General features: G+C 43.3%; 1 protein-coding gene across 3 annotated transcripts in view; it reads left to right on the top strand.

The window, feature by feature from the left end:
* tmem117 (transmembrane protein 117) overlaps positions 1–19,636 on the top strand; it is a 68,165-nt gene that overhangs the window by 19,902 nt on the left and 28,627 nt on the right. For all 3 annotated transcript variants that reach the window (XM_036952899.1, XM_021568010.2, XM_021568019.2), the window contains exon 3: positions 9,706–9,838. In XM_036952899.1, the coding sequence (XP_036808794.1) occupies positions 9,706–9,838 (133 nt within the window). The remainder of the gene's footprint in view (positions 1–9,705; positions 9,839–19,636) is intronic.

Below are 19,636 nucleotides of genomic sequence, written 5' to 3'. Positions count from 1 at the left end.
CTACAGCACAGTCCCCTATATTGGCCCCTCCTGAGGGCCTGCAGTCTCTTCTGGAACCGGTCACTGGCCAGGATGTACAGCACTGGGTCCAGGCAGCTACTCACACTACACATGGCCTCAAAGAACTCATAGGAGGCATAGAGGACGTGCACGTTGGCCGGAGTCACCTGGTCGTTGATCCTCATAAACACCAGGGTCATCATCATGACGTGGTAGGGCACGAAGGACACCACAAACACCAGCAGAGCGGCGGTGATGAGCATCAGGGGCTTCCCCACCCACTGACCCCCACCACCTCTCCTCTTCCCCCGAGGGAGGCCCCGTAAAACCTGCACCGTCATCCCGTAGAAGACCAGCATGACACTGAACGGCAAGGCGAAGCCCACCAGAGTCTTGATGATGGACATGGTTTTGAATAAGACGAACGGACCCTGGATGTGGTCCATGCACACGGTCACGTTCCCCGGTCTCTGCAAGGCGAAGGTCACAAAGAGCTCGGGGATGCAGCCCAGGAAGAGGAAGATCCAGACGCAGGCGCAGCAGAGCTTGGCTTTACAAGCGTCCCACCACCTGAGGGAGCTGATGGGGTGCACGGTGCCGGCGTAGCGGTCAAAGCTGATCAGAGTGAGGAAGAAGATACTCCCGTAGATGTTGATGTTGAAGAAGATCTTCTTGAGCTGGCAAAAGATCTGGATGTCCCTGTGGAAGGACCTCTGGAGGCTGAAGTAGATGGTGAAGGGCAGGGTGAGGGTCCAGGCTGAGTCACACAGGGCCAGGTTGAGTAGGAACACGTTGCTGGTGGACAGACTGCTGGTCCTCCTGAAGCAGGTATAGTTTAGCACCGCTGCCACGTTACCCAGGATGCCCAGGGGCAGGGCAAAGGTGAAGAGGACCAAGATGACGTAGCAGTACCACTGGCCATTCTCAAACCGACTGCAGAATGCCTCCGACTGGTTCAGAGGCAGGAATGGCACTGTATGGGCTGAGGAAAGACAATAGATGGCCATTTTAAAAAACATGTTATGGGATGGGGCATTTTACAAGATCACTTAATACAGTAAAAAAACTAAATATGTCAAGTAGTATCAAGGGTGGTCTTTCATGCCATATATAATTACTTTGCATTTCAATTTATCCACATCAAGGTTATTCTAGCCAAGGTTCAGCGAGGATATACCATTATCATAAATAGATTAATGTAGAGTCGCCTGCCTGTCTGTCTCTAAACACTCTCAGCCCCGTCCACCCCCTCAGTCCTGTGCCCAGTCACCAGGAAGTGACAGCCTGGCTGTTGTACTGCATGTGCTGGGAATAATTAACCCTGGATTCCACTCCAATATGGAAACACATTGTTTGCCTTCAATCAGAGACTGGCTATTGAAGGGTAGTGTCACCAATTCGGTGCCTTTTGAGAAGTTTAACTTGGTCCCAAAAAAAACGTTTGATTTCACCTAATTTTAACATTATTTTGTAAAGAGCACATGCTCAACTTCATAAACACGTTTTTCCCATCTCGAGAGGTTAAATAAAAAAATGACTATAGTAATTGCCTATTAAGTGCCAAATAAAGTAACGGTTGACCATAACAGGGTTGACGATTTAATCTTGAATCAGCCATGAAACCCCTTTTGACAGGGGGAATTGAAGCTTGTTGTGTGGGAGTATCAATTGAATGTAAGCTTCACAAAAAAAGTGCAATTGTGAAACATTTCTAGCCTGACTATCTATTGGTAACAGAGTTGACATGTTATGCTCGACCCACTCAGTTTTCTACTCCAAAACACCCGAAAATGGCCGAACAAAGTAGAACCAGCTCACCTGCTTTTACACTATGATTTGACTATTAGATAATCAATGTTTCTTTTGATAGAAAAAAAGGAATAGTTTCACCATATTAAAAAGAGAGTTCAGTTCATGTAACAGGGATGACTTTAAAATGAGGAACAGACAGTAAAGGAACTATTAACCACATAAATCACACAAAAATATAATAATCTTATTGAATGACTTTGTCAAAGCAACCAAATAACTTTGGCTTTACAATGATAGTGAAAACTTAGAAAAATGTTGAGCTTAATTAAGTGGATTCAGTTCCTCCTTCAAGTCACAGAGGGAATCTTTGCACTTTAGCAAGTTTCTTTCATACAATTTGTTTGATTTATTGAGTTCCCCATGTGGTGTATAATAAAGGCCACTTCATTTTGATATATTAATGTAACGCTTTTCGAATTTAATAGTGGTGCACAACTTCTACTTAAAATATCAGGAGGCACTCTTTTTGTGGAATGACCCTTGTGTTGACCACACAAGCAGAAGGTGACAATTACTTTGATCACATTTAAAAAAGACTGCCAGAAGAGTTTTCTATTTTCAGAGTTGCAAAGACAAGTTCTGGTCTTCACGTGGCATACCCTCAAGGTTTTCACTATTGTGAGGTTTTTAAGTCATTTTTTTTGTTATGTGGACATGTAACATTTTTATGGGGTCTTTCACACACACTAAAAAACTTTCCAAACATACTGAAAAACATTTGATAGAAAATGAAGATTATACCCATTCAAAAGACCACATTAAACCATAAAATAGTGTTTTGGTGGCCACAAACTACAGTCATATTGGGGAAAAAAATACAATGTGTATGTATCCTTACATGTATTCATCATTTATGTATCTGAATCATAAAGTGAGTGTGAAATAATGAGAGTTCTTACCCTGTTTAATAAGCAGAGAGTTATTGATGATTGGTATCATGATGACAGGAGAGACCGTGCTTGGGTCTCAGGTCTCCTTCAGTCAGAACACCTCCACCAACTGTGTCCTTTTCATCAGTCTGGGGCTGTGACTCCCACTGTGTGTCTGTGTGTGTTTGATTGATTGCCTGCTCCAGTTTGTCACGGTGTGTTTGTATTTTAGCTGTCTGGCACCAACGTGCCTGCTTGTTAACCGACCGGATTGGAGTGGGGTTTTTTTTTTCTTCTCTCCGTCTTTTCAAATCCTGTTTTGGTGCCATGACCTTTGTTTAATGTCAAATTCTAATTCATTATTCCACTGGTCTGCTAGATTTAAACAGTGGAAACCACCGTGGTCATGCGCATATCACATTTAACGATTTCCACATCACATTTAGATGGTGGTCAGTATGAATCCTGTGTAATTGAAGAAGGAGACCTTTTTTTCTCTCCAATTCAGCACCAGTTCTGTCAGTTCTGTGGTACTGTCACTATATCACCACTAGATGGAGACAACCACACATATTTGAATTTTGATAGGCGACCAACATCTGGAGAAATGGAAGTGTGTGCGTGCCAGTGTGCATGCCTGTGTGCATGTTTGTGTGTCCAGCCTAGCTGAACAGTGTAGAAGTGGCTCATGAATCACTCGTTATCGGGCCTCTCTAAGGAGGGGAGGTGTGGTGACTCAAGGCAGTCCGCTGAATAATCTTGAATCACCCCTAGTTAAATCCTACACTGATTGGCTCCGAGAAGGGAGCTCACCACCGCGCTAGCTGGCTGCGCTGGCGACTTTAAGAGTCAGATCTGCCGGTACACACGCTGCAGAGCTGGGGTTCATTGGCACTACAGGCAATTAAGTTCATCCGTGCAAACCAATTCAATTATGGAGCTGTGATGAACCTCGAAATACCACAAACCACACTAGCTAGGCACCTGCACATCGATGCATCTACCACTTCACAACTGTTTGAATGGGGTTAAACACAATTTGGTTACAGGGAATGTAGCCAATTTAATCTTATACAGTACATGGCGCTTTATGTAGTAGAGACCTTAATTTGTCTGCTGTATTAACGGCTGTATAAGAATGCATTGCAGTATGAAAACCCAGGGCAACGCCTGAAGAGACAGAAGTGTCATTCATTATGGTCGTAAAACTGCATTCGGGGACTCCACCTCTCTGAGGCAGTCGCAGCGGCTTTGGTTTTATGGGGAGAATGAGGTGAGCGAGCTGAGATTGAACAGCATGTAAGGCGTTCAGAGAGAGGGAGCATGGCCTTGTGGTAATGGGGAAATAAATGGAGCAGTTGTGTCCTGTCTCGAACGTCTGAGTATTGACACAACAAAACACTACCCCCAGGGGCTGTATCTCTGACTGGGGGAGACCAAAACAAAGAGTTGTGCCTGAGAGCATGGTGCTGCTATGCTGGTATCGGCGCTGGCTGAGCTTTCTGAGGGGAAATCAGAAGGAGCGAAAGCCTGCTGCTTGTGTTAGCAACAGTACGGCCTCCCTGTGGGGAAAGAGGACTTGGGGTCAGGGCCAATGACACGGGACAGACTGGCATTGTACTGTATGAGCACCGAGCAGCAGGAGGGAGATGGAACATTCTGTTATACACACTAGCTACAGTTTGATTATACATATCCAATGAATTATAATTTTCTGTTTTGCAGTGACGTTGGTTTAAGCCACTGCTTGCAACATGTGTATGATTAGTGTTGTGTTGTCATATGGATTCAGTTGCTTGGTTGACATCTATTCCTATTATTGCCACAAATAACATTTCATCTGATATAGATGGCAGTCACAATGATACGAACTGTGCACTTAGTTGATCGTTTTGTGAGCAACGCAGTCCATCCTTGCATTAGCTAAACCGATCGATTCATTCAAATCCAGAAGAACAGTGGTGTAATGGAATTTCATCAACTGTATAGAGGATCTCTGGCACCAGAGGCCTGCTGTGATTATGTATTCAGGGCAGAAGGTGGACTATCTGAATCAATCTCATGCTCTAGCAGAGAGATCTTTCCTAGTAATTTGATTCCCAACCAGAAGAATGGAAAAACACCACAGGTCATAAATGTCTGCATAATCAATCTAATCATGCTGAACTGTCCTCGTGGAACACAAGCCAGCCAGCCAGCCAGCCAGCCAGCCAGCCAGCCAGCCAGCCAGAACACAACAGGGTCTCAGTCAGATTGCTGAAAAGAGTTTGTGGAAAACATGATGTGGTCTGTGATATACCAAAGAGCACCGACCAGTGATATTCTCTGACTTTATGTACTAAACAGGTACCATTTTTAGAACACTCAAGTTCATTTGGCAAGGCTTAGTTCATCACCAAAATAAATTGCAGTGAAAATCTGTTTGAAAGGAGGACATGGCGCTTCAGAATGGTCTTTAATCAACTGTTGAATTTGAAACAGGGGAATTACTATCAGAATCCAAATGAATCAATCAAAGATTAAAAAATGGCAATCCCTCAGCCATAGTCATAACAGGCAGAATCTGCACTGCTCTGTTCAGAATCACTGGAAGCAGCAGATAAGGAGATTCAATTGTATTATCCATGGAACCTCTGGCCCAGGAAATGCATCAATCGAAGGAAATAACACCAATATCTCTCAAGTCTACTGACAATTTCATTTCATTATACGCAGACAATATTTTACTCTATCTAGACAATGTATCTCAATCGCTCCCAAACGCATTGAAGATCATATATACATTTAGCTTAATCTCAAATTCTAAAATGAATCTAACCAAGTTAGCCCTACTGCCTCTCAAGACCCCGATGGAGGATGGACTCCATCTCTACTCATGGAACCCCAATCGTTTCCCATTTTAAATATTTGGGAGTATATATATTTCCTTAATTAAATAAAACCATTGGCAGAAACTTTAACAGAACGCTCAAGTCAGACGGGCACATCGCGCACAGCTCCCGAGCATACTACTCGCCAATGTCCAGTCTCTTGACAAGGTAGACGAAATCCGAGCAAGGGTTGCCTTCCAGAGAGACATCAGAGACTGGACATCAGAGACTTGTTTCATGGAAACATGGCTCACTCGAGACACGCTATCTGAGTCGCTACAGCCACCTGGTTTCTTCACACATCGCGCCGACAGAAACAAGCATCTCTCTGGTAAGAAGAATGGCGGGGGTGTATGCCTTATGATTAACGAGACGTGGTGTGATCATAACAACATACAGGAACTCAAGTCCTTTTGTTCACCTGACTTTCCTGAATTCCTCACAATCAAATGCCGACCCTGAAAGAACTTAATTGGACTGGTAACCACATATCCTGAGGCTGCATTTATTGTAGCCGGGGATTTTAACAAGGCTAATCTGAAAACAAGGCTCTCCAAAGTCTATCAGCATATCGATTGTGCTACCATGGCTGGCAAAACCCTAGACCACTGTTATTCTAACTTCCGCGACGCATATAAGGCCCTCCACTGCCCTCCCTTCGGAAAAGCTGACCACGACTCCATTTTGTTGCTCGAGACCCTGGGTCTCGACCCCGCCCTGTGCAACTGGGTCCTGGACTTCCTGATGGGCCGCCCCAGGTGATGAGGGTAGGTAACAACATCTCCACCCTGCTGATCCTCAACACTTGGGCCCCACAAGGGTGCATTCTCAGCCCTCTCCTGTACTCCCTGTTCACCCACGACTGCGTGGCCATGCACGCCTCCAACTTAATCATCAAGTTTGCAGACGACACGGCAGTGGTAGGCTTGATTACCAACAACGACGAGACGGCCTACAGGGAGGAGGTGAGGGCCCTCGGAGTGTGGTGTCAAGAAAATAACCTCTCAATGTGAACAAAACAAAGGAGATGATCGTGGACTTCAGGAAACAGCAGAGGGAGCAGCCCCCAATCTACATTGACGGGACAGTAGTGGAGAGGGTGGAGAGTTTTAAGTTCCTCGGCGTACACATCACGGACAAACTTAAATGGTCCACCCACACAGACAGCGTGGTGAAGAAGTCACAGCAGCGCCTCTTCAACCTCAGGAGGCTGAAGAAATTTGGCTTGTCACCAAAACACTCACAAACTTTTACAGATGCACTTTCGAGAGCATCCTTTCGGGCTGTATCACCGCCTGGTAATGCAGCTGCTCCCATAACCGGAAGGCTATCCAGAGGGTAGTGAGGTCTGCACAACGCATCACCGGGTGCAAACTACCTGCCCTCCAGGACACCTACACCACCCGATGTCACAGGAAGGCCATAAAGATTATCAAGGACAACAACCACCCGAGCCACTGCCTGTTGACCCCGCTATCATCCAGAATGCGAGGTCAGTACAGGTGCATCAAAGCTGGGACCGAGAGGCTGAAAAACAGCTTCTATCTCAAGGTCATCAGACTGTTAAACAGCCATCACTAACATTGAGTGGCTGCTGCCAACATACTGAATCAACTCCAGCCACTTTAATAATGGAAATATTTATGTAATCAATTTATCACTAGCCACTTTATATTATATAATGTTTACTTACCCTACATTACTCATCTCATATGTATATACTGTACACTATACCATCTACTGCATCTTGCCATCTTGTTGTAATTAAATGTATCACTAGCCACTTTAAACAATGACACTTTATATAATGTTCTCATACCCTACATTACTCATCTAATATGTATATACTGTATGCTATACCATCTACTGCATCTTGCCATCTTGATGTAATGTATCTTGATGTAACACTTGCATTAACACCTGCTAACCATGTGTATGTGACAAATACATTTGATTTGATTTTGATTTGATTTCAATCTGAACTCAATAGATGGAAAAATATCCCAGTTACTTTAACCTGAAGAATATCTATTGTCAAAATGAATATTGCCACGGCTGAATTTCTGTAGGTCAATTCTTCCAATGGCTCCCCCTTCTGGCTGTTGAGATAAAATTCATAGTGCAATTTTAAAATGTACAGTTAAAGTCGGAAGTTTACATACACTTATGTTGGAGTCATTAAAACTCGTTTTTCAACCACTCCACAAATGTCTTGTTAACAAACTATAGTTTTGGCAAGTCAGTTAGGACATCTACTTTGTGCATGACACAAGTCATTTTTCCAACAATGGTTTACATACAGATTATTTCACTTGTAATTCACTGTATCACAATTGTGCGAGCAAGGAGGCCTACAAATCTGACTCGGTTACACCAGCTCTTGTCAGGAGGAATAGGCCAAAATTCACCCAAATTATTGTGGGAAGCTTGTGGAACACTACCTGAAATGTTTGACCCAAGTTAAACAATTTAAAGGCAATGCTACCAAATACTAATTGAGTATATGTAAACTTCTGACCCACTGGGAATGTGATGAAAGAAATAAAAGCTGAAAGAAATAATTCTCTCTACTATTATTCTGACATTTCACATTCTTAAAATAAAGTGGTGATCCTAACTGACCTAAGACAGGAAATTCTTGCTAGGATTCAATGTCAGGAATTGTGAAAAACTGAGTTTAAATCTATTTGGCTAAGGTGTATGTGAACTTCCGACTTCAACTGTATATGGCAAGGCAAACGATCCCAGAAAAAAATGAATAAGTATACAAAGAGGGAAAGACTAAAGAGGACTAAATGCACAACACTTTAAAGTGTATATTCAGGCTGTAGCGTTTCACACCATCCTGAATTGGTTTAGACATGACTCTTCTGGCTGAGTATTGAGCAAAATATTGTGTGTCCTATTACCCTGGAAGAGGTGGTCTTCACTGATATATCCCATAAACTACTCTTTAATCCTATTATTGCTCGCACTATTTCTGTTAGAAAAACAATGTAACTGGGAATCAAACTGGCATATCCATGCCTCAATATTTCACAATAATGCCTTGAGGCCTTTTGTATCCCTCTAATGGTCCAAATGCGGAATCCGTACCCTTATCAATATCGTGGACAGTAATGGTTTTGGAACATTCCAAGATTTGAAAGATACATACACATTACCAGGCAACACATGTGTTATATTTACAATTTAGGTCAGCTATGCTGGCCTATGGAGTTCCTTGGGAAATACAGAAACATCCAATGATGGGATGTATAAATAAATGATCTGGGCTCCCGAAAGCACTGATCTCTATAATATATAAACAACTTTAGAAAGCTCACATTCTGAGCTAACCATTTAAAAAGTATGGCCCACAGATGAAATGTAAAAATATGACCTTGGTATCCTGTAATCCAGACTATCAATTGTTCACAGACAATAGTTCACAGACTGTATTTAACACCAGAAGAAAGTTTTAAGATCAAATTGGCCACGGCTGTTCACTGTGTCCCCTAAATCAGGTAGGCACAGGGAGTTCAGGTAGGCACAGGGAGTTCAGGTAGTCACAGGGAGTTCAGGTAGGCACAGGGAGTACCTTGTAGTTAAATGCTTCTGGGGAAAAGTTACAAAATTAATTTGGAAGTGCATGAATTAAAATATTCAATGCTTTCCATCTATTATGTTACTTAACGTTGATAGTCCCTTGAATCTCAAAGAAGATTACTGCTGACAGGCAGCACTCCTGCAAAAAACATGTTGACTCTAAGATGGCTATCTTTAAATGGATTTATTATATTTTTGGGGGAACCTGTAACTATGAAAAAAAGATAGAAAAATGACAAAACTAAATAAAAAGTTGGTCACAAAAAAAGAATGATCTTTAATCATAATTACAATACTTAAAGGGTGAGTTTCTAACAGATGGAATGGTTATTGATGTGTATGAACATAGCCCATACTTTGATCATATGTCCTGGTTCAGTGTTGCATCTAAAACGGTACCATTTTCCCAATTCCCTATATAGTGCACTTCTTTTGACCAGGGGCCCTGGTAAAAAGTACCCTGGTCAAAAGTAGTGCACTATATAGGGAACAGGGTGCCATTTGGGACACAACTGTGAATGGAGCCTGCCACTGAACAGGTGTCTTTTCCTCATGCCCTCATATAGGTCGTTATCTGCGTCTGAAAATGTTCCGTGAGGATCACGGCTCCTGGATGACCATGTTCTTCAGCACCATCCTCTTCCTCTTCATCTTCTCACACATCTACAACCTGATCCTCCTGATGGCAGGAAGCATGGGGTAAGCCACTCAATGTCTCATTCTCTCACTGCTTTCATTTGTTAGAACCTCTCTCTCTCTCTCCGAGTTAACCGTGTGATAGATCCAAACGTCTCACCTGAGCGGAGGCTCAGTCTCAGTCTGATCAATCACGTCGAGACTTTGAGTCGCGGTTGGAGGAGATGGAGTGAAGGGAGGGCACCTGAAAGCTCAACTTCAGCTCCACCATAACACTTCAATGATGATCAGGTCGGCCATCTTGGTTTATTGATTACATCAGTCAAGATGGCTTCCCCTTTACCTTCTACTCCACTGGTTTACCTACACTTAGTGGGTAACCAGCTGCAGAGCTATGTCAGTCACACACATCAAGCCAGTGACAGGAATCCATTTGAGCATTTTGATGTGGCAGTCAGTCTGAGATAGAAAATGTATCCTTTTATCCAGCCAGCTGCGAGGTCGAGGGCTCATGATTTACCATGTGTTTGTTTTGGTTGTATAACATTCACATGGCACAAGCTGTTGCTAACACAAGCTGTTGCTAACACAAGCTGTTGCTAACACAAGCTGTTGCTAACACAAGCTGTTGCTAACACAAGCTGTTGCTAACACAAGCTGTTGCTAAAACAAGCTATTGCTAAAACAAGCTATTGCTAAAACAAGCTAACACAAGCTATTGCTAACACAAGCTGTGATTTGAAGTAGCCTGGCCTTAATAAGATCAGTCATATAACACATTTCAATAAGCAACAAAAGCACTCCGCCATCCATAAGGTTGGACAAGCCGGTTAATATTGCCAGCGGTAAGGTGTTGTTGTTCTATACAGGGGAGGGGGATATGCTTGTATAATCAGGCTATCAGTCACACTGGCCAGAGCTGGGACAGTGACATCCATCATGTCTGCTCTTTCTGGTTGATTGAGGAAGGGAAACGCAAAGACTCATGGCTGAGCGGAACAGCAAGTCTGATGATACGATAAATGTTGCCCGCTCAGGAAAAAGTTTACATTTACAGTCTCTCTGAGTGTGTCTGTCACAAAGATGATTTCTCTTTACCACTCTCCTATTTCATGCTTTCACATGTCCAATATAGTGCCTGTACTGCCTTGAGCAGTGACAGAAGTGTGTGTCTGTGCATGTCTATGGGAGGGCTGGGCGATATTCCCTTTTTTTAAAAATAGTATGCTGGTATTGGTTTGTTTTATGTTTCTGAATAATACAAGTTCTAAATATGTTTTATGAGTAGTGCATGAGCCTTGAATGGCAACAAATTAATGCATTTTATGTGATTTTAATGGGCTTTCTCCATTCTGATGGTTTTAAAACAGTGAACTAGTGCAATTTGTTGAACTTTTAATTTAATTTAGCACTGTATCTTAATATTGTTATAGACTGTATTGTAAAAATCCAGTATACACTGAGTGTACAAAACATTAAGAACATAATATTGAGTTGCATGACCCTGGTCAGTCCATGTCATGGAAAGAGCAAGTGTTCATAATCATTTGTACACTCAGTGTATATCACCCAGCCTTAGTCTATTGGATGTGTGTTCTAATAGCTGCTGTCTTGAGACCTTTACTGTATTTTGGTGGCCATCTTTCTGTTGGAGTCTGAGAGCATGTCATCCTACTACACCATGGGAATAATCACTTAGTCCTCACTGTGAGTGATGGAGCCTGAGCACTGAAAGAACAGGGATACGGTGCAGACATAACGAGCTAGGCACTTTCAATTGGTCATGTCAACTAGACATAACAATGAATAGTCCTTCAGACATTTCAAAGTGCCTCTGAAATGAGAGTTCCAATGACATTACCTAGCCATTTCAGGCTGTAAGCTTCTAATTAGAAAGATAGATGGTGCTGTTGTAAAGCAAGTGAACGCATCCAGCCAGCAGCCCGCCAAGAGGCAGTAGGAGCCATCAGAACGCCAAGAGGCAGTAGGAGCCATCAGCCCACCAAGAGGCAGTAGGAGCCATCAGCCCGCCAAGAGGCAGTAGGAGCCATAAGCCCGCCAAGAGGCAGTAGGAGCCATAAGCCCGCCAAGAGGCAGTAGGAGCCATCAGCCCGCCAAGAGGCAGTAGGAGCCATCAGCCCGCCAAGAGGCAGTAGGAGCCATCAGCCCGCCAAGAGGCAATAGGAGCCGTCAGAACGCCAAGAGGGAGTAGGAGCCATCAGCCCGCCAAGAGGCAATAGGAGCCATCAGAACGCCAAGAGGCAATAGGAGCCATCAGAACGCCAAGAGGCAGTAGGAGCCATCAGAACGCCAAGAGGCAGTAGGAGCCATCAGACCGCCAAGAGGCAGTAGGAGCCATCAGACCGCCAAGAGGCAGTAGGAGCCATCAGCCCGCCAAGAGGCAGTAGGGGCCATCAGCCCGCAAAGAGGCAGTAGGAGCCATCAGCTCGCCAAGAGGCAGTAGGAGTCATCAGCTCGCCAAGAGGCAGTAGGAGCCATCAGCTCGCCAAGAGGCAGTAGGAGCCATCAGCTCGCCAAGAGGCAGTAGGAGCCAGCCCGCCCTTTCTCTGCTCTACTCCTCTACTTTTTCTCCTGACTGTTCTGTTCCCTGCTCCTCCTCTGTGTCTTCTGAAGGCCAGGGCTCTGCCAGAGACGATTAGTGTTTACATCTCTGTTGAAGACGGACCTGTAAGAGCAGTGTTTTCACACTCTGCCAGGCAGGACCGGGATGCACCTCAGATGAGATGGGCTCGAGGCTCTGAATGGAGCCAATGCAGCAATTATCCGAGAGGGGAGGGAAGGAGAGAAGGAGGAGGAAGGATGGTGCAGTAAAACTTAAGTCTTTTGAACCATGTCCAAATCTTTTCTGCATCCGTCTTTCCCGTTCCTTCACTCAATATGAGGTCGTTGTAATTTTACTGAGGCAAAGCATAAAAGAGAAGTACTATAACATCCCACTGTGGTGTTTAGGATAGGAAGCCTCTGGGTGGGAATGAATTCTATTTTCCCTTTTCTTTTTTGTTCAGAGAGGACAAGGCACAGTTATTGCCAAGACTGTGTTAAGTCTATCTGCTGGCATTGGTCTGCCTCAGAATAATTATGTCTTTGAGAAAACACACCATGATGCCTTGCGCTCTGCAGCCAACCGCGATGGAGCGCTGTGGGAGACGTTGCTCGGCTGGTCTGCCCCCACATACCACATATTGTTCCCATCTCACACCCATCTGAAGAAGTCCGTGTGTGTGGCTGTGGGGGAGGTGTGTCTGTCTCCTGCTATCTCTCTGACCTGTCACTGTGTGCTGTCCCTGACCCCAAGCTCATTGAGATGCTTTCATTTCTTGGACCTTTCAGACTGCACTGAGTTTGATTCAACGGCAGGAATATATTCACTCGAAATGACCTATTGTTACTTATTCAAATCGAGTAATAAAAAAGATGCTAAATGATGAGAGCGACATGTCTTTACCTCGATGTTAAATGTGTCCATCAGGATTTAGAGCTGTCCAGACTAGGGATTAACATGGGTAACCAGGATCAGGATTTAGAGCTCTCTAGACTAGGGATTAACATGGGTAACCAGGATCAGGATTTAGAGCTCTCTAGACTAGGGATTAACAAGGGTAACCAGGATCAGGATTTAGAGCTCTCTAGACTAGGGATTAACATGGGTAACAAGGATCAGGATTTAGAGCTGTCCAGACTAGGGATTAACAAGGGTAACCAGGATCAGGATTTAGAGCTGTCCAGACTAGGGATTAACAAGGGTAACCAGGATTTAGAGCTGTCCAGACTATGGATTAACATGGGTAACCAGGATCAGGATTTAGAGCTGTCTAGACTAGGGATTAACATGGGTAACCAGGATCAGGATTAAGAGCTCTCCAGACTAGGGATTAACATGGGTAACCAGGATCAGGATTTAGAGCTCTCCAGACTAGGGATTAACATGGGTAACCAGGATCAGGATTTAGAGCTCTCCAGACTAGGGATTAACATGGGTAACCAGGATCAGGATGTAGAGCTCTCCAGACTAGGGATTAACATGGGTAACCAGGATCCCGGAACTGTCGCGGGAACACTTCACATTTCCCGAAAAAATGTAAAAACAAGAGCGGGGAAATTACAACATCTTGTTCCAATGTCGGCACTAATGCAGACCCTACACAACATGTGCACCATAAGATTAGCAGAAAATTCAATAGCACATTATCCAAACAGGTTGTCGAATGGAAGCCTAGCGTATTTAGTTCACACAAAGTCGCCATAAATTCAAGCGCACGCATAGTTGACACTGCCGGACTGCACACATGACCCGATTGCAGTTACAGTTTTTCTCAATTGGTAAAACACAATTTCTGAAACCTTGCTCCATTTCCTGAAAACATTAAACACAAAACCTCATCTTCAAGCACTATTTACATAACCTCTGACTCCTCTTGCAAAATGAAACATTCGCCTCAAAACAGTTTTACCTGTGTTCAAAATCAAACACTGCTCTCAAATCATAAACAAAGTGATCAAAATGATATACACTCTCAAGCAGTCAGTAAACAATACGCCGAAAAATAGAAAACACATTGTTCGAAACATACAATTCTCAGGGAGAAGTACATTTTTAATCAAAATTGTTTAAGGTCTTGACAACAGACTGCATAATTAGCTAAATGAGTCCAGGCAACTGAGAACTTTGTACAGCCAGTGGGTTTGAGTGTTTTAGCAATTGAGAAAAACTGTAATAAATACCCTACAGGACACCCTACAGTAGGCCTATAGCTTATACAATAATGTGTGCCTCTGAGCTGTCATTGTGACTCTTCAGACAGTCACAAATTTGATAGGCCTATGCACAATTCATAGACATTAAAGAGAGGCATGAGGGTCAATTATATCTTCTCCTGTCTTAGAGCCTAGGCTATTTTCCTATCAAGACCCAATCGTATTGAAACCCACAACCGTGACTCCTGTCATGCATGAGAATTCCTAACTAGGTTGTAATCTTTAATATTTGCATCAAGTTTTTGAGAGAGAGAGAGAGAGAGAGAGAGAGAGAAAATATTTCCCATGCCGGTAAATAAAAAAAAAACATAGGCCTACAAAACATTAGAACACCTGCTCTTTCCATGACACAGACTGACCAGGTGAAAGCTATGATCCCTTTTGATGTCACTTAAATCCACTTCAATCAGTGTAGATGAAGGGGAGGAGATTTTTAAACCATGAGACAATTGAGACATGGATTGTGAATGTGTGCCATTCAGAGGGTGAATGGGCAAGTCATAAGATTTCAGTGCTTTTGAACGGGGTATGTTAGAAGGTTTGTGTCACCGGTTTGTGGCAAGAACTGCAAAGCGGTTGAGTTTTTCACGCTCAACAGTTTCCCGTGTGTATCAAGAATGGTCAACCACCCAAAGGACATCCAGCCAACTTGACACAACTGTGGGAAAGATTGAAGTCAACATGGGCCAGCATCCCTGTGGAACTCTTTCGACACCTTGTTAGAGGCCATGCCACAACGTTTGAGGCTGTGCAACTCAATATTAGGAAGGTTCCTAATGTTTTGTACACTCAGTGTATATTAGGCCTATGCAAATCAACAAATGCCTTCATGGTCCTCTTCCTCAACATCCTGATCTGCTATGAGCCTGACCTTATCAGAGCTGTCAGCGGCCTCCTCTGTAGGGACTCCAGTAAGCGTACCTGCTTTTGTCTCCATCCATCTTTACCTACACAAAATACAGTGCCTTGAGAAAGTATTCGGCCCCCTTGAACTTTGCAACCTTTTGCCACATTTCAGGCTTCAAACATAAAGATATAAAACTGTATTTTTTTGTGAAGAATCAACAACAAGTGGGACACAATCATAAAGTGGAACGACATTTATTGGATATTTCAAACTTTTTTAACAAATCAAAAACTGAAAAATTGGGCGTGCAAAATTATTCAGCCCCTTTACTTTCAGTGCAGCAAACTCTCTCCAGAAGTTCAGTGAGGATCTCTGAATGATCCAATGTTGACCTAAATGACTAATGATGATAAATACAATCCACCTGTGTGTAATCAAGTCTCCGTATAAATGCACCTGCACTGTGATAATCTCAGAGGTCCGTCAAAAGCGCAGAGAGCATCATGAAGAACAAGGAACACACCAGGCAGGTCCGAGATACTGTTGTGAAGAAGTTTAAAGCCGGATTTGGATACAAAAATATTTCCCAAGCTTTAAACATCCCAAGGAGCACTGTGCAAGCGATAATATTGAAATGGAAGGAGTATCAGACCACTGCAAATCTACCAAGACCTGGCCGTCCCTCTAAACTTTCAGCTCATACAAGGAGAAGATTGATCAGAGATGCAGCCAAGAGGCCCATGATCACTCTGGATGAACTGCAGAGATCTACAGCTGAGGTGGGAGACTCTGTCCATAGGACAACAATCAGTCGTATATTGCACAAATCTGGCCTTTATGGAAGAGTGGCAAGAAGAAAGCCATTTCTTAAAGATATCCATAAAAAGTGTCGTTTAAAGTTTGCCACAAGCCACCTGGGAGACACACCAAACATGTGGAAGAAGGTGCTCTGGTCAGATGAAACCAAAATTGAACTTTTTGGCAACAATACAAAACGTTATGTTTGGCGTAAAAGCAACACAGCTGAACACACCATCCCCACTGTCAAACATGGTGGTGGCAGCATCATGGTTTGGGCCTGCTTTTCTTCAGCAGGGACAGGGAAGATGGTTCAAATTGATGGGAAGATGGATGGAGCCAAATACAGGACCATTCTGGAAGAAAACCTGATGGAGTCTGCAAAAGACCTGAGACTGGCACGGAGATTTGTCTTCCAACAAGACAATGATTCAATACATAAAGCAAAATCTACAATGGAATGGTTCAAAAATAAACATATCCAGGTGTTAGAATGGCCAAGTCAAAGTCCAGACCTGAATCCAATCGAGAATCTGTGGAAAGAACTGAAAACTGCTGTTCACAAATGCTCTCCATCCAACCTCACTGAGCTCGAGCTGTTTTGCAAGGAGGAATGGGAAAAAATGTAGGTCTCTCGATGTGCAAAACTGATAGAGACATACCCCAAGCGACTTACAGCTGTAATCGCAGCAAAAGGTGGCGCTACAAAGTATTAACTTAAGGGGGCTGAATAATTTTGCACGCCCAATTTTTCAGTTTTTGATTTGTTCAAAAAGTTTGAAATATCTAATAAATGTCGTTCCACTTCATGATTGTGTCCCACTTGTTGTTGATTCTTCACAAAAAAATACAGTTTTATATCTTTATGTTTGAAGCCTGAAATGTGGCAAAAGGTCGCAAAGTTCAAGGGGGCCGAATACTTTCGCAAGGCACTGTATATAACGTTATATCGTAATTAGTTGCCTTGTTACATAAATCGATAACGAGTACTATAAAAAAAACAACGTTTTGAGTCGCTAAAGGGCTGTAGACTAACCAGAATGACCTTATTGGACTTGCATCAAACACCTTCACAATAGGCTCATCCATCACATGGGATGTGTCTGCAGAGTTATGTCAATGAGGTGGTTGGTTTTCAATTGGCTAAAACTGATCACGTGGTTTGTGCAGGCTGAAATATGGTGCGTTGGGATGCTGTCGGAGACTTTTGAACTTTTGTAGCAAGCAATCGTTGTTACACCCCTATAATTACGGACTGCAGTTACCACTAGTTACATGTTGTTACAGTGTAACTATGAATGATTACAATTAAACACAATACCTGTTACAGTTGTAATTAATAATTGACATATGTAATTGCACTGTAATAACGACACCTTGAAATTAAGCGTTACCTTTTTTTAATGTAACTTTCAGATTAGGGAGCTGTTTGCATGAAAGCAGAGGAGTGTGACCGCCCAGGGATTTTGATGCCCTTCACCGGCGCTCGGTCACGCCGCCCAATCCCATTCTGACATCTTACGCCACCATTACCGGCAGAGAGCAGGCCCTAATTAGGCAGTGTTATTGGATTAAGACAGCCCAGTGTGTGGCTCCTCTCACATTAATCATGCCTAATGTGGATGAGCGGGGACCCTGCTGGAGCCAGGCGACACCACTGCATGGGACGGAAGGAGGGGAGGGGGGGGGGGCTGCGTGGCTCTTTTTCTCCTCACCCTTTAGAGGGAGGGGGAGGGGGATGAAGGGACTAGAGGCAGATGACTGCAGCCACCCACTTGACTGAGCAGGGTTATAGCGACACATAAGAGCCTTGTCTCTGTTCACCACCATCATTCTGTGTTCCTCTGTGCAAGTCCCTGTCTGTCTATCTGTCTGTCTAGCTGAGCGGGCGTAATGCCAGAGTCTTATTTAAAAGGCAGAATAAATGGCATGTAATGGTATTTATGTTCCCTCCTGTTGATCGCACTGAGAGAGATGGGAGAGATTCCCAGAGTACTGGCGGCGTGACCGTGCAAACATGACCATGACCAGGGGTTGGCGAGACCTCGATGCTAAGTGTGCACCATGAACTGCTGCTCATGTTGTTGTGGTAAATAAAACACACAAACTCTCACTATTACTCTCTTTCTCTCTTTCTCACATACACCTATAAAGCAGATTTGTTTGTAGTAGCACAGGTGTAGTATTGTCTAGTGTTTATTATTTTAGCTGGGGGTATATTTGCATTGACCCCCTCCCCCCTTACCTATGCTACTCTCTGTTTATTATCTATGCATAGTCACTTAAAAAAATAATTATATGTATATATATATATATTTAACTAGGCAAGTCAGTTAAGAGCACATTCCAATTTACAATGACGGCCTAGGAACAGTTGGTTAACTGCCTTGTACAGAATGACAGATTTTTACCTGGTCAGCTCGGGAATTTGACCTTTCGATTACTGGCCCAACGCTCTAACCGCTACCTACTTTACCCCTGCCTACATGTACATATTGCCTCAATTACCTGGACTAACCTGTGCCCCCGCACATTGACTCTGTACCGGCACCTCCTGTATAAAGCCTCACTACTGTTATTTTATTGTTGCTCTTTTCTTTGTTTTTTGCTTTAGTTTATTTAGTAAAACATTTTCTTAACTCCTATTTGTCTTAAAACTGCATTGTTGTTTAAGGGCTTGTAAGTAAGCATTTCACGGTAAGGTCTACACCTGGTGTATTCGGCGCATGTGACAAATAACATTTGATTTGATTTGAAAGAGGTTACAGATTCTACCACAGAGACAGACAGTTCTGGCATTACCTCAGCATTATCAGCTCAGCTTCTCCTGCTGTTATCTGGGACAGAGGGATGGGCCTCACTGGGAGTTGGCTTCTAACAGGTCATCCTCATTCAGAGACATACAGACAGCTACTGTCAACAGAACAACGCAGTAACCTTGACAACTGTGTCAGGACGTCCATTGGGAATTGCAAATGGGAAAAGCCTAACACAGTGCCAGTTTGTGTCTGTGCAGTTTTGCAAGGACTGTGCCATAAATTCTTTGACAATTTTCCATAAAATATTATTTAAAAAAAACTTCACTAAAATGTCTAAATTCCACACACAGAACCAATTTTCCCTTGAGGGACATCAAACAACTTGATACTTTTTATCAACATTTGAAACATTTTAATGCATCGACAAGCAATCATTTTTCATCAAATCTTTCACAGTTGATTTTGTGTGTATGTGTGTGTGTGTGTGTGTGTGTGTGTGTGTGTGTGTGTGTGTGTGTGTGTGTTTTATCACTTCTAACCATGTAAAGGCCAAGTCAAGTGGATGCATTGCTTCTGGGACTAGCAGACTTGATTTAGGACTAGTGTAATGGAAAACTGATACAGTGGACAGATACTGGTGGTGGCCTGCAAAGTGCCTGCTGGTAATTCACTCCCACTGTA

The sequence above is a fragment of the Oncorhynchus mykiss genome, chromosome 2 (genome assembly GCF_013265735.2).
Source record: "Oncorhynchus mykiss isolate Arlee chromosome 2, USDA_OmykA_1.1, whole genome shotgun sequence".
Classification (NCBI taxonomy): Eukaryota; Metazoa; Chordata; class Actinopteri; order Salmoniformes; family Salmonidae; genus Oncorhynchus; species Oncorhynchus mykiss.
Note: the sequence above shows the minus strand (reverse complement) of the source record. Positions and strands in the feature narration are given on the sequence as shown.